At 38.2% G+C, this 16,200-nt stretch overlaps 1 protein-coding gene across 11 annotated transcripts; it reads left to right on the top strand.

Annotated features, from left to right (window-relative positions):
- Window positions 1-1,903: 1,903 nt before the first annotated feature.
- On the top strand, window positions 1,904-9,046 carry LOC107813223 (pentatricopeptide repeat-containing protein At3g22150, chloroplastic-like). Of its 11 annotated transcripts, none has more exons than XM_075232915.1 (7): window positions 1,904-4,848; window positions 6,234-6,405; window positions 6,495-6,609; window positions 6,694-6,886; window positions 7,062-7,154; window positions 7,334-7,861; window positions 7,950-8,524. In XM_075232915.1, exon 1 carries the CDS (start codon window positions 2,222-2,224, stop codon window positions 4,745-4,747), a length of 2,526 nt encoding a protein of 841 aa, XP_075089016.1. In that variant the 5' UTR covers window positions 1,904-2,221; the 3' UTR covers window positions 4,748-4,848; window positions 6,234-6,405; window positions 6,495-6,609; window positions 6,694-6,886; window positions 7,062-7,154; window positions 7,334-7,861; window positions 7,950-8,524. The 11 variants fall into 11 exon arrangements, with proteins under 11 accessions (XP_075089016.1, XP_016493954.2, XP_016493955.2 ...); XM_075232914.1 differs by having other exon boundaries at window positions 1,906-4,848; window positions 6,152-6,405; XM_075232913.1 differs by having other exon boundaries at window positions 1,906-4,848; window positions 6,152-6,405; window positions 6,694-6,986.
- Window positions 9,047-16,200: the final 7,154 nt, after the last annotated feature.

Genomic DNA, 16,200 nt, shown 5'->3' with positions numbered 1-16,200 from the left:
AAGATGAATGAAGGGAAAAGCTTTGGAAAATACTTAGGCTTTCCCATTTTTACTAAGAAGCCTACTAAGCAAGATTATCAATTTCTTCTTGATAATTTTAAGAATAAATTAGCAGGACGGAAAACCAGTTTCTTATCAAAAGCAGACAGGACTACTCTAATTCGTTCCACTTTAAACCATCTTCCTAATCATCTTATGTAATACATTAAAATTCATTCGTACATAATTTCTTATCTCAACCGTTATCAACGTAATTTCCTTTGGGGAACAACTCCACAAAAGAAAAAACTCCATTTAATAAAGTGGGCTACCATTACACAACCTCTAGCTCAAGGAGGACTAGGCATACAGAACTCTCTATCAAAAATCAGGCTTTACATGCAAGCCTTGCTTGACGGCTATTTCAGAACCCTAATCAACTATGGGCACAGGTTTTACTGCATAACTACATAAGACCTTCCCATTCCATTAAAAAAAAGTTTCAATGACTTGGCGTAATATTCTACAAGGCTGGTCATACTGTGGTTTAGGATATAAATGGAACCTAACCTCGGGACATCATGTCAAATTCTGAAATGATCCTTGGAATAGTCAGAATACTTTAATTCGTAATTGCATATATGAACCCCTTCCACAATATGAGGATACCAAAACAGTATCACATTACTATTACAATCATGAATGGCATTTCAATATGTTACCTATTTGTTTACCTCCTCACTTACAAAATGTCACCACTGATATTTATATGCCCTTTGCCTCTATAGCCTGTGATCAAATATTTTGGGCTCTCACACATAATGGCATATTTTCAGTCAAATCAATGTATAATGCTATCATCAATAATAAAACTCCTACAACTACTAATCCTACTTATGATTTTAAATGGATCTGGCACGTGCATATTCCTCCAAAAATTTCTTTCTTTTTATGGTTACTTTGTCATGATCGCCTTCCAACAAATGCATATCTCACACGACTAGGTATTCTTAATTCCTCCATTTGTTCACAGTGCCATATGGCTCCTGAAACATTACAGCATCTCTTCCTAGAATGCCCTGTTGTTGTACAACTGTGGGCTAAGCTTAAGAGCTCAACCATTAATGCAAACTCGCTTCTATTTCACAATGCTACTATAACTTGGTTACATCATTTTATACATCAGCAATCAACATACAAACATCATACACTCCCCAACACCACCATTATACCTTTTGCTTTATGGGAGCTTTGGCTTATTCGTAATAAAAATACATTAGATCATAAGAAAACTCTTTTAAATACAGCTATTATTCTAAAAAAAATGCTGCGGATTTTTATTACCTCACAAACCCAACATCAAAAACTCACACTCTAATACCTCTTTATATCAAATGGCACCCCCCAAACAAATCCTTTTACAAGCTTAACATTGATGGTTCTTGCTCATTCCAACAGAATACCTATGGTATTGGTGGTATTTTCCATAATCACCTAGGAGATTGGATCGTAGGATTTGCAGGGAAAGCAATACATGGGACACCTATCCAGACAGAACTTCTTGCTTTGCTCATGGGCTTGAAAATTATTGTGCAAAAGAAACTCACACCACTCGTCATTGAGACAGATGCACAAGCCTTACTAGGTATGTTTACTAGCACTACAATACAATACACTAATATCCCTAATGATTGCAGGTTATTACTCCTACAGCTGGATAGCCCCCCTCTCCACAATATCTACAGGGAGCAAAATAGTGTGGCAGACTGTTTGGCCAACTATGGAGCTCTACATGCAAAGGAGATCTGTCTCGTTTTTGAAAGTCCACCACCTTTTGCTTCAACTTTACATGAACAAGATCAAGCAGGGATACTTAGACGAAGGATAATTCAACGTCAGTCAGTTTTGTGTAATATTAACTCTTCTACTAGTACTGTACTAGGTAACTATAGTAATGTATGCCCTGGTTCTAGTTTAGTTTCTAGTATTGGTTCCTATACAGGGACCTTAGTACCAACTACTATTAATGTAAATATGATGTCTTTGATGCATCTTGTAAATGGCTCTCTTCTACGAGGTCAGCTATAATATATATAACTATCTTTTTCACCCAAAAAAAAAAGAAAAAATGTAGGTGCGGTTTGATATTTCACATAAAGATAAGTAGCAGTTGAAATTATAACTACCAGTTTATCCTCGAAGAGCTCCTGAGCTTGCGACTTTTGTTAGTTTTGAGGTCCGAATGCGTTTGACAATGTCCTCCTCAGCTCTTCCTCTTCCTCTTCCTTTCTCTTCCTCAACTTTCTCCCAATCTCCAGCTTCTTTAACCTTGACCCATCACCCAAATTTCTCTTCTCTACTCCACAGCAACACTCTCACCGACGAACAACAATGCACTGTAAAAAACGAGTCCAAACCCAGAACAATTCGTTACCGTTTAGGCGAACTGTGCAGACAAGGCCTACCCCATCTCGCACGCCAACTGTTCGACACAATTCCTCAACCGAGTACTGTCCTGTGGAACACAATTATCATTGGTTTTATCTGTAACAACTTGTCCCATGAAGCCATTTCAATCTATTCCCGATTGAAACATGTGGGTTCATCGACATGTGATCAGTATACTTATTCTTCTGTTCTCAAAGCTTGCGCTGAGACGAAACGGATTCTTGTAGGTAAAGCCGTGCACTGCCACATTCTTCGCTCGGGTATTCACCCTAGTAGGATTGTGTGTAATTCTTTGTTGAATATGTACTCCACTTGTCTCGAATTCGAAAATGGTTCTCGTTGTGATTTAGTTGAAAGAGTGTTTAGAACTATGCGTAAAAGAAATGTTGTTGCTTGGAATACCATATTTTCGTGGTATGTTAAAAGGAAGAGGTTTTCGGAAGCAGTTAGGTGTTTTTTCATGATGATGAGAATAGGCATTAAGCCGACTGTTGTGAGTTTTGTTAATATCTTTCCTGCTGTCTCTGAAATAGGGGATGTTAGAGTCGCTGATGTTCTTTATGGTTCGCTTGTGAAATTGGGTAATGAATATGTAAATGACTTGTTTGTTGTTAGTGCTGCGATTGTTATGTATGCTGATCTTGGTTGCATTGATTTGGCGAGCAGAATATTTGAGAATAGTTGTGAAAGAAATACAGAGATTTGGAACTCTATGATTAGTGGGTACATTCAGAACAATTTTCCTTTTAAAGCACTTGATCTCTTTCTTGGAGCTGTAGAAGCAGAGGACGGTGTTCCTATTGATGATGTGACATTTGTATCCGCTCTTACGGCAACTTCACAGTTGCAGCATTTGGAGTTTGCTCAACAGCTACATGCATGTCTGATAAAGAAAAGCATGGATTCACAGGTTATTTTGCTAAATGCTATGGTTGCCACATATTCTAGGTGTAACCGTGTTGGTGATTCCTTTAAAGTTTTTAGTGGAATGGAGGAAAGAGATATAGTGTCGTGGAACACCATGGTGTCTGCTTTGGTACAAAATGGACTTGATGATGAGGCTTTGATGCTAGTACATGAGATGCAAAAGCTGGGGGTTGTAATCGATGCTATAACAATTACTATTCTGCTTTCTGCGGCATCAAATCTCAGGGACAGGAAAATCGGTAAACAGACCCATGCTTATCTTCTGAGGCACAATATTCAATTTGAAGGGATGGAGAGTTACCTGATAGACATGTATGCCAAATCTAGCATGATTAGAGAAGCACAAGCAATATTTCAGTCAAACTGCACAAATGATAAAGATCAGGCCACATGGAATGCTATGATTGCTGGAAACACTCAAAATGGATTAATTGAACAATCCTTTGTTGACTTCAAGGAGATGCTGGAGCAGAATGTGAAACCGAATGCTGTTACCTTAGCATCACTTCTCCCAGCATGCAGTCAGTCAGGAAGTATAGCAATAGGCAAGCAGCTACATTGTTTTGCAATTCGCAATTTGTTTGAGAACAATGTTTATGTTGTCTCGGCTTTGGTAGACATGTATTCAAAATCTGGCAGCATTCATTACGCTGAAAGCATTTTTCTAAAATCCCCTGAGAAAAACTCTGTGACATACACAAATATGATTTTGGGATATGGCCAGCATGGGATGGGTAAAAAAGCTCTTGCGCTGTTCTACTCTTTGCGGGAGAATGGTTTAAAACCAGATGCTGTTACCTTTGTAGCAATCTTGTCTGCTTGCAGCTACACTGGATTGGTTGATGAAGGTCTTCAAATATTTGAGCTGATGGACGAAGAATACGGGATTCAGCCCTCAGCAGAGCACTATGCTTGTGTGGTTGACATGTTAGGAAGAGTTGGACGGTTGGATGAAGCTCATAATTTTGCTAAACAGTTGGGCGAAGAGGGTAATGTCTTGGGAATATGGGGATCACTCCTTGCTGCCTGCAGAGTCCATAGAAATTTTGAATTGGGGAAAATTGTTTCCAGTAAGCTGATTGAATTAGAGGGGAGTGACAGAATATCCGGTTATCATGTTCTGCTTTCAAATATATATGCAGAGGAAGGAAACTGGCAGTCTGTTGATAACGTAAGAAGAGGAATGCGCAAAATGGGATTGTCAAAGGAGGTCGGATGTAGTTGGATTGGTACTTCTGGGTATCCAAGCTGTTTTGTGTCTAGAGATAGGAAGCATCCTCAGAGCGACATGATATATGATATGTTGGGTCATTTAACCATCAATATGAAGGATGTTGGTTATAAGCCTAACCTTGAACCAATAGAAGAGTGGATGTATGGGCTACAAGAATAAAAAGGTATTTTGGTTCATCCACTATGTACCTCTGTATTGATGACCTTTGTGGACAGGATACTGTAGTTTATCAGCGACCAGCTTGGCCTTTGAGATTTGAGGTAATGAATTTTTCTTTAGTTCTTTGTTTAGTTTTTTCTTTTGAATGATGGCTTTTACATTACTGTACAAATTGTCAAAACTGGGAAATTCAGTTAGTGAAACGTATATATGTTGCTTTATTAAGACAGATCAGTCAAGAAAATCCAATTACCATTTTGGTAGCAAAGAAGGAGTCCGTAATAGCAAAGAAAGGATCCAATCCAAGATTACAACTTCTTTCAAGCTATCAATTTGACTGAAGCACATTTAAATTAGGTGCCCGGTTACTTTCTTTTGCATAACCTATGCTTGTTTTGCAGTTGTGCTTTAGAATATTGTTAAGGTGGATAGTTTTTGATATAGAATGCTCTGAGTAGTGGATTAAAGGATCAAAAAAGAGTTGTAATGTTGGAATCTGATCATCTTTGCAAGTTCATGGGTGTTATTACTACGGATCCAAATGGCTGTAATAACCGCTTGATAAGGTTGGTCCAGATAACGATACTTAGTGAATATCAATGGAGTTGGCATAAATGGAGCTTTTCATTTGTGAAGCTGCAATAAACTCTATAGATAAGATAAATCTCTGAAAATATCTTTATTTGACGGTTGACTTAAGACATTGGCAGACAAAAGATTTCTATATTAGGTCCAGTTCTAGAATTAGTAAGGGGTTTTGTTGACCAAATATGCTTATAGACTATCTCAATCAATGAGGTTACGAGTCCATATTATTTTTATTTGCCTTATTAGGTTCAACATCGTTGCCTACGAGCTGCTTGTGGCAACTTAAAGTTAATTATTCTTCTTCAGTTGCCAGAAGTGACAAAGGGCATCATCTCTTGAAGTCTTCTCCTTCCACAAAAGATAAATTATGTGGAGATCAGTTGTACAGCAATGTGATTCACTAAAGCAAATGCATGAGTTTGTTCTGCATATGTTGATCTTACCTGCTCATTTACAAGTTGAGGAAGGTCTTACTAACTTCATTTTTGCTGCATGTCTGATTAGATATTGTTAATCAGACTAGCTAAATAGGATACAATGGAAGTAAAAGATCCATATAGGTGATATCTACTAGTTGGGAATAGGTTTTGGACTTGCTAGAGATCTTCAACTATTATTGTTATTATTAATACTGTTTTATACACAAACACACACACATTTATATATATATAACTTATTTTTCTCTTTTATTTTATTTGGTATGATGATGACATGAGTTGAGCTTAAATGGAGAAGTGATGATTCATATAGCCGACCCCAACTTGTTTGGTACTGAGGCGTAGTTGTTGTTGTCTAATCATTTTTTTTTAAATCTAGGGTGCTCTTGAGAGTTTGCTGGAAGATAATACAGATGCTCGACTTGCAGATTGATCAACTGTTCCTTTGATGTGCTTTTCAGTTTAATTGTTGAGACATTCGAAGATGAGTTCTAATGGCATGCTGTGCTTAAGCTTCACATTATAAGATGATTGGAAGTGCTTTCAGGGTACCATGTTGAGTCTTATCCTGCGCATACGAAGATTGTTGATCCATCTTGCTACTGCGCATCTGACGCTAATCTGGTGACGTAGGTGTGTTGGTTTATGTATGGTATGTTTGATGTTGCCAAATATAGGGACACTGGCGATTCATCAAGAGGAAAATTTTCATTTCTTACTAGATTTTCAGAAGAATGAAATGACGGGATCGTCCTGGTGAGGAATCTCGCTAGGCAATTAATGACTGAAGAAGAGCCGATCAAATTGGTGGTTATAATTTTAAGCAGTAAATTTATTGTAAGGCCATTTGCTGGCATATTCAGTTATTTTCTGATGAATAAGCTTGGAAGAAGAAATTTACAGAAAAAGAATTCTTTGTAGAATCCTATGCACAACAATTTGAAATATTGTCAAAACCTAGAGGCAATGTCTTCTCTTGAGCTGACGCCAGGCGCAAACAAGGGATTGTCAGCTGATGATAGAAGTTGTTCCCGTAAAGGGCAGCTGTCAATGATATATTTGCTCTGTAACTTGCTGACGGTGGAGTAGCCATGATATTACTAGGACTGAGAAGGTGTCATACAAACCTTTTCCTCAATATTCTTTTATGTCAACCATTGAGTTGTTGCAAGCATGAGTCCTACAATTGGACCTTTCACCTCCTGTTTGCTATGGTACCAATAAGGTTTATTCATATTTTTCAAGTCCATGAATTTATTCTTTTGCTGATCAAGGGATTTTTTATTTAGGTTGCAAGAGAACATGACATGTGGATTTGGAAGATGACATGTAGCGGAGTGTTGTTCAATCTATGACAACGTGAACATGAAGGCCTTCGTCGGGTTAGTCTTTTCATGTTGGTAGTATACTTTTCATAGTTTAATGTCTAACTCATGTTTCGTCACTTCTTTTTTTTGTTAGTCTTTGATGAGATTGATGATACTGTAAGCTTATGTGAGCTTGTATCTATCTGCTTACTGTTGGGCAATGCATTCATAGTTTTTACTTTCAAGTCTTTCAGGTTCCTTTTGTATCTCGGGTTTGGTACTTGAATCGCAGCTCAGGGAGGATGATCCTATGGCTGTGGCAGTGGGGTCACTAGCACTGGTCAAGAGCAAGATTTTGATGCTGTTTGGAGGGGAGAGCCGGTTCACGAATTTTTTGGCGGAAGCAGATCTCCTGATGGACTTTCTGAGGAACAAAAAGATATCTGTTGGCGTACATTCATCTTGGTTCTTTTGAATGCTCGATACCACCTGATCGGTCTAATTGTCACCTTTGATCTTCACCCTTGCATTGTCTTGTTGTGCAATGCAACAACCTGTATTAACAAGAAACCACCAGATATCCCAGAAGTTCACCTTCCAGAGGAGCCAAAGCCTGCCTTGAGATCCCTTCTGCTCTGCGGATTGAATTAACCATGCTCTTACAGTGTTACGTGAAATTGCATCTGGGAGAGATCTGAAGAAGTTCCTCGCCGTCATTGCTGATCTATGGGTCTTCTCAGTTGTGAGCAATTGCTGCAACTTCTTGACACTGTTTTACATATGTCAGTGCAATTTTTCTGTGATTTTATGTTCCTTTTGTATTTGCTATATCTTCTTAACTGATACACTTTTTCATGGTCTTCCTCCCAGTGAAGCCGCATATGTAGTCATTCATACAGTTCCTTTTTCCAGAGGTATGACGATAAAGTGGATCCATTCGCTGAGAAAGCAGTGCAGGAAATCAAGAAAATATATGTTGTCTTTGATTCCAAGGTTTTGAGCAAAATTCCAAAGGACCAGTACAAGATAAGAAGAGGGCGTAGATGTGTTCAGCGGGAGATTTAGGTAGGTGTGTTTTGCGCATGAACCTGTGGTATCTTGTCTGTTTTTGCAACTTTGTTGTCTTTTCAAGGGTCAACTTTGGGTTAGAATTAAAGTTATCAAGATTAGTCTATAGGCCTTGTACCATTGCATTGTTAGCTGAAGTTTCTCAACATATTAAGATAACAGAAGACTCTATCTGCTTATGCTTGCCTGGGATACCAGAATGGTAAGATACCTTTCTGGGTAAATTTTGTTGGTCCACCTGCTAGAGTTCTTGGTTTTAACTCTGCATATATCAGTATAATGCAGAGCAGTAATGCCCTCATAAACTCTGTAGCTTTCTTCTGCTTCACGGTCCCTGTTGACCGTTATTTATTTGCAGCCCAAGCTTCATTTTTGCCGTTTCATTGGGTGGAACTTCTCAGTCTACTCATTTCTATTTTTGTTTTTTCTTTTCCTTCTTTCTAAGCTTTTGTTTGTTCTGAAAGTGATGTGCAGTGTCTACTGATATAAGTACTTTATTTGACAAAAAAGTTCGTCAGTACAATGCTATACGATTTTGCTTGCTTATGGTTCTCCTCCATTACATAGGTTGTTGCGACAAACAACTTGAAGTGATAGATTCATCTACAAACAACTTGGAGTAGAGGGGCACCGGTGGCATTCCTGGTGCTGAATATTAGGATTAGAGATTAATTAGTCTCTAATCATTTTACATAGTTCATGGTTAAGTAGTACTTTTTCCCATTATTTAACACCTCTAACTAACCAAATGCTGCATTAGTTATGCGATTATCTTTTTCTTATATGATCAATGTGGATGATGATAGCTGTAGCAGGATGAATGCAATAATAAAGAACACTGAAGAAATAATAGACACAATGTATAAAAGGAGATATAAAATGGTGATTGAGAGCCTTTAAGTGAGAAGAAAGTTTGATTTTCAGAAGTTGGATGCTGCTGAAGATGGTCTTGATTCCCTTTTATAGTGGTCAGAAGTAGTTGGAGAAGAGGGTACAACCCCTAATATACCAAATATATTGAGGCCGTGATGTGTCATAGTTGTTGGGGTTTGATTTAGCCTAGCTAGATGATGCATAAGCCATTACTATTGACGAGTCGAGCTACGTTTGCAAGTTGGCTTAGTTGGAATTTATGGGTCATGTCGTGCTAGCTAATTAGACTTGCTCGGTTGGAATCTAGCGCACAAAGATGATGGATGTAGCTGTTTGACTCAAAAGATATTGAAACCTTTTTGAACAAATCAATCAAAGATGAAGGGGGTAAATCTTAGTCAGACATAATAAATTCCAGATCAAAGAGCTAGCAGTATGGATCATATGTACGATGAAGAAAATGTAAATGATCTTATTGAGATTCACTATTGTGTCTCCCATCAATCGATGAGGAGACAGCTTTACATATTTTTCTAGAGATTAATTCCTCTCTATCAAGAATATTAAGAGAGAGCTTTTTAGCTTTAGAGATGGGCCCCCTTCATTGAAAGCTTTCCCTTGCTATATATAGTCGTGGCACCCTTGCCCTTTGCTTGGCCCGACGTCCTCTTGCCTCCAATGTGTCTTAGTTGTGCTTTTAGGTGCCGCTCTTTCCGACTCGTCGGATGTCGGGAAAGGGGTATGGAGCGGGCTATACTATCTTTCGTTGTCCGGTCACTTAGGCGGGACGTTGGTCAGCTCGGTCGTGATGGTCAGATTTTGACCAATACAGTAGCCTAAGCGAAATTTGGCTACTACAATCATCTAAATGTGGCATTAGTTATACATAGGGGTGTACAAACCGAATACGAACCTCGCACCAAGCCGAAAAGTCAAACCAAATCGATTAAAAAATCTGACTAAGTTTGGTTTAATTTGGTTTGGTATTGAGTAAAAAAACCCAAACCAAACCGACATATAAATATATAATTTTTATATATACTTTTAAGATTTTATATAGAACTTTCTTTAAAAAATATCTAGAAATATTTGAAATTCTCTTGCGGGATATAATATTTAATAGAATAAGTGCTCCATGTTTATTAACCTTAAATAGTGGGTTGTATGACTGCTTTCTTATCAAGTGTTACGTCAAGCTCTTTGTTCTTCCATATTCATATCATATGTTGAGATCTATTAAATTCTTATATCTTTTTCGAATGCGAAGTAATTATTATTATTTAGGTATCATATTGATTTTTATGTTTAATTAGTAAATTCGGTTAACCTTGAACGTGCACCTCAATGAAAAATTATTGCCAGGCAACAAAAAAAGAATTATTATGTGTTATTAAGAAAATTCTCCCATAATTAAATGATAATATGTTTGTCAATTTTTTATATTTTTACTAAACATATATTTACTTGCAAAAAAATTAACAAAGTAAGATTGAAATAATATTTAAATAACAAAAAATCTGAATAACCCGATAAAATCGAACTAATCCAAATTATATAGTGAATTTGGTTTGATTTTGATAAAAATTGAATCAACTCGGTCCATATACACCCTTAATTATATAAGATACTCCCTCCGGCATGAGCGAATCCTTTAAGAACTGGTTAAGAATGGGCGGCACTATTCTTATTCTGTCTAATCAAACTCTCTGTCACTTTATGCTGAACCTAAAGAAGAATTATTTTTCCTAAATTCTCCTACAGAGATCAGACCGACAAGCTGCACTATGTAAGAATATTGCTTGCAATGCTTGTGTTTTATTCCCCACGTTTCACGTTCAATATCTAATATGACTTCATGCGAAAATTAAAAGCAGATTTGATATTTTATTGTCCATTAACATTGGTGGATTACATGTGAATGTTATAAATATATTATAGTATGCATGTTCATTTAATACTCTGTTGTAAATAAGCTTCCTGAAGAAGCTTATTCATATGGGACTCCACCGTAAATATGTTTATTTATTTAGTACTCTATTGGAAATAAGCTTCCTGAAGAAGCTTATCACTTTGGTACCCGGTTATGGATAAATATTACCTCCGGTAGAAGATTATCCATACCGGGTATAATAAACTTATCCTTTCAGTACCCAGTTATGGATAAACATTATCCCCGGTAGAAGATTATCCATACCGGGTATAATAAGTTTATCCTTTCAATACCCAGTTATGGATAAACATTACCCCCGGTAGAAGATTATCCATATCGGGTATAATAAGCTTATCCTTTCAGTACTCCGTTATGAATAAACATTGCTCTCAGTAGAAGATTATCCATATCTTGTAGCAGCTTACACAGCAACTTCCTTTCTTCTATAAATAGAAGAGATTTCAGTTCATTATGTACATCAGTTTGAATTCGAATAATATAACAGTTTCTCTCTATACTTGTCTTTACTTTACAGTCTTTATTTTATAACATGTTATCAGCACGAGACTCTGACATCTCGAGCAAATACTTTGAAAGTATTAGAGGTAAGAACTTTCTTTTCCTAAATAATGTCAAATCTTTCTAAACTTGAATTTGTAGCCCTGGATATATCGGGCAAAAGCTACATGTCTTGGGTGCTTGATGCTGAAATTCATCTTGATGCGATGGGTCTGGCAGACACCATCAAGGATAAAAATCAGGCATCAAACCAAGACCGTGCCAAAGCAATGATATTCCTACGCCATCACCTTGATGAGGGCCTGAAAATGGAATATCTCACTATTAAAGATCCAGTCATACTGTGGAATAATTTGAAAGATAGATATGACAACCTGAAGATGGTCGTTCTTCCACTGGCACGATATGATTGGACTCATCTAAGGCTACAAGATTTTAAATATATAAGTGAGTATAATTCTGCTATGTTCAGAATTATTTCCCAATTAAAATTATGTGGTGATAATATTATTGATCATGATATGTTGGAGAAAACTTTCACCACTTTTCATGTCTCGAATATGCTCCTGCAGCAGCAATATCGAGAGATGGGATTCGATCGTGATGGCACATCTCGTGAAGACAATGCCAGCCAACAAAACAAACGCTTCTTTTTAACAGTTATTTAACATTTATAAAGCTAAAACATGATTAGCATAATCAAAAGCGCGGAAAACAACGATAACAACTGGGAACCATCCCATCACAGCCCGACATCAGGGTGTCACTAGTCATGAGCTACTACAGAATTCACTAAAGAACTACAAGTCCGGAAATGGGAAACAAAGTCTGAAATTAATATGAACAACATAAAATAAGGGAGAAGATCCGGTGTCGCGGATGCTAGCGGTCACCTGGCTCAGCTACGATAACAAATCTTCAATCCGCTAATAAGCCGCTACCGGGCAAACAATACCTGCAACTGCACGCGAGGTACAGGGAGTAAAGTGAGTACTTCCAACTCAGTGGTAATAAGAGTAAATAATAACTGAAGGCAAGAAATCCCGTAAGAGCACTCCACCATGCAATATGGGGCAACACAACCATTTGAGAAAAACAGTAGGTCCGGGAAACTTCCTTAGAAAATATCTGCCTCAGTTTAAAATCACATTCGAAAATATCATTTTTCCAACAATTTAAGCCAGTAAATGCAGGACAGGTAGTGCAAGTTAGCACAAAAGTCAGCCTCTCGGGCACAAGCAAGTATGTCTAATTGAACTCATAACTCGCCCTTCAGGCAATATTCTTACCGCTGGTCAGCCACTGTTACCTGACCCCTATACATTATACAGTGTCACTGTTACCACTGTCTCAAATTTATCCACTTTAAAAGTGATCAGACAGTCTCAGAACAACAAATAAATATCTCAAGAAATGACATAAACAACAAATAGTGCACAAATGTATGAATGCAATGCAATGCATATGACGGTACACTCTGGTACCCACTGCGGCGTGCAGTCCGATCCATTTAACGTCGTCGGTGCTCACTGGGGGTGTGTACAGACTCCGGAGGGGCTCCTACAGCCCAAGCGCAATGTTACTGCGGCGTGCAGTCCGATCCAATATATATACACTGCTGCGGCGCGCAGCCCAATCCATGCTCATCTTAGTATAAATACTGCTGCGGCGTGCAGCCCGATCCATGCACAGTTCAAAAATCATTATGAGCCCCATGGGCATTTATAAAACAGTAGTCCTCAGCCCGAAATAACACTTAAAATATCATTTGAGTTTTCAAAACTTAGAAATATGGCCGAGTTTGCAAAACAGTATTCAAAACCTTGGTTTGAGACCGTATAATATTCAAATTATGCTAAAACAGTAATATCAATCCCCGAAGGATTCTACAAGTTGGCACAAAGCCCCAAACATGGTAATCAACTCAAATTATGATGATAACAAGTAATTTCAGTCAAATACGCAGTAAAATCAACAACCGGGACGGACCAAGTCACAATCCCCAACGGTGCTCTACCCCACGCTCATATCCGGCGTGCAAGTCACCTCAATATAGCACTATGATGTACAAATCCGGGGTTTCAAACCCTCAGGATATCATTTACAAGTATTACTCACCTTGAACCGGTGAGATCTCTAGCCCACGACGCCTTTGCCCCTCAACCCGGCCTCCACGCGCGTCGTATCTAACCAAAAATAGAGCGAATATATCACAATATGCTAAGGGAACAAAGCCCAAACGAAAACAATCAAATTCGGGCACAAATTCTGAAATTACCAAAATCCGAGCCCCGGGCCCACTTCTCGAAATTTAGAAATTTTTACATATTTAGATTCCTCATCTTTCCACGAGTTCATACATACCAAGAATGTAAAAATCAGAGTTCAAATGACCCCTCAAATCCTCAATTTAGAATCTCAATACTCAAGCCCTAGTTCTTCCCAAATTCCATCTCAAATCACTTATTAAATGATGAATTCAATGGTATATTCATGTACTCTAACCAAATATGAGTTAGAATCACTTACCACGATGAATTTCTTGAAAAACCTTCGAAAAATCGCCAAAATCCGAGTTCTATAGGTCAAAATAACAAATAAAACCCAAAATCTCGTATTTATAGAGTGCCCCTCGGATTCCGACAGTGCTGACCGCACAAAAATGACCGCGGTCCGCGCCCAGGGAGTGCTGACCGCACAAAAATGGTCGCGACCGCGCAGCAATTTGACTGCAGTGACAGGCTTCACTATTTAGGGCCGTAACTTTCTCTACAAATATCCAAATGCCTATTATAATATGTTTCTGAAAACTAGATTCAAAACTCTACAACTTTCATTTTTGAATCACCTCAAAATTCCTTGTAGATCAAAAGATATGAACCTCCGAAGTAGGACCAGTGACCTGCAGATTCTTCCCCTGCGCGGCCGCGCGCCCAGCGCGAGAAGGAGCGCGGTCCGCGCCGCCACTGCTGCCCTCTCCATTTTTCTAAGTTCCGGGGTGTCCGTACTCGCTTAAAACTCACCCGAAACACACCCGAGGCCCTCGGGACCTCAACCAAAAGCACCAACAAGTCTGAAAACACATCACGGACTTAGTCGAGGCCTCAAATCACATCACATATCATCAAAATCACCAATTATGCATGGATTCAAGCCTAAGAACTTATTTAATTTTAAAATTTCACAACCGATGCCGAAACACATGAAAACTAGTCCGAATGACCTCAAATTTTGCAGACAAGTCCAAAATGACATAACGAAGCTACAGAAACTCTCAGAATTCCATTCCGACCCTCGGATCAAAATCTCACATACCAACTGGATTTCGCCAAAATCCTAACTTCGCCAAAATAGGCTAACTTCTACACCGAACCTCCAAAATCACTTCCGATCACGCTCCTAAATCACAAATCATCTCCCGGAGCTAACCGAACCATCGGAATTCACCTCCGAGCACTCTAACTCATAAGTCAGCGTCCGGTTGACTTTTCCAACTTAAGGCTTCTTAAAAGAGACTAAGTGTATCATTTCTTATTAAAACCACTTCAAATCAGCTCGATTACACAAGATATGGATAATGAAGTATAAGGAAGCTGAAAATGGGGAAAATGGAGTATTAATTCATGAGACGACGGGTCGGGTCGTCACAAGCAGCAATATCGAGAGATGGGATTTAAAAAGTATTTTGAACTTATCTCACATCTTCTTATAGCCGAGCAACATAATGGGCTATTAATGAAAACCCATGAAAGCTGACCTATTGGTTCTTGTCCATTCCCTGAAGTGAATAAGACGAACTTCCACCAAGCTAAACGTGGAAGAGGTCGTGGCCCCAGTCGCGGTCATGGCCATGGTCGGGGAAGAAACCCCAATCATGGTAATAATAATGCACCAAAGAAGCCTCCTCACAACCAACAGTGGAAAAGGAAGGAACAAAAGCATGAAGCGGTGCAAGCGCCAAATGCAGAAAATGCATGCTATAGATGCGGAGGAAAATGGCACTGGTCACGTACCTGTCGTACGCCAAAGCACCTGGTTGAGCTTTATCAAGCCTCCCTAAAGAAGACAGAGAAAAATGCTGAAGCAAATTTTATTTCTGAAGATAATTTAGACTTCATGCATGTGGATGTAGCTGATTACTTTGCACTCCCAGAAGGAGAAACAAGTCATGTAATCGGTAGTGAATCTGTAGAAATGTAAATATTTTAATTTTTGTTGTTTGTAATAGATAGTATGGTTATGTAATTGTTGTACATAAATAAAAGTTATGCTTTGATAATGATGTTTACTATAATATATTTTATTTTGAAGAATATGGATAACCCTCAAATTATGTTTGGATCAAAGACAAATCATGAAGATATTTGTGTTATTGATAGTGGAACAACTCATGCCATATTCAACGATCAGAAATACTTTTCTTATTTGCATAAGGAAAAAGCAAATGTTTCAACAATTTCTGGTAATATAAGTTTGATTGAAGGCTTTGGAAGAGCCATAATATTTCTGTCGAAGGGAACAATCTCCTCCAAGTCCCGAAGAAACTTGTTGAGTTTTATAAATATCCGCCGAAATGGGTATCATGTTGAGACAATAGATGAAATGAACAGGGAATATCTTTGTATTACAGAGAATATTTCTGGCCAGAAATGCATTGTAGAAAAGTTACCAACTTTATCTTCTGGCTTATACTATTCAAAAATTAGTACAATTGAAGCACACTCTATCGTA

Source organism: Nicotiana tabacum, chromosome 16, assembly GCF_000715075.1.
Source record: "Nicotiana tabacum cultivar K326 chromosome 16, ASM71507v2, whole genome shotgun sequence".
In the NCBI taxonomy this organism is placed as follows: domain Eukaryota; kingdom Viridiplantae; phylum Streptophyta; class Magnoliopsida; order Solanales; family Solanaceae; genus Nicotiana; species Nicotiana tabacum.
Note: the sequence above shows the minus strand (reverse complement) of the source record. Positions and strands in the feature narration are given on the sequence as shown.

Excerpts from the sequence above, each read along its gene's own strand:
- LOC107813223 (XM_016638464.2), top strand. The coding sequence starts at position 2,222 with ATGCGTTTGACAATGTCCTCCTCAGCTCTTCCTCTTCCTCTTCCTTTC.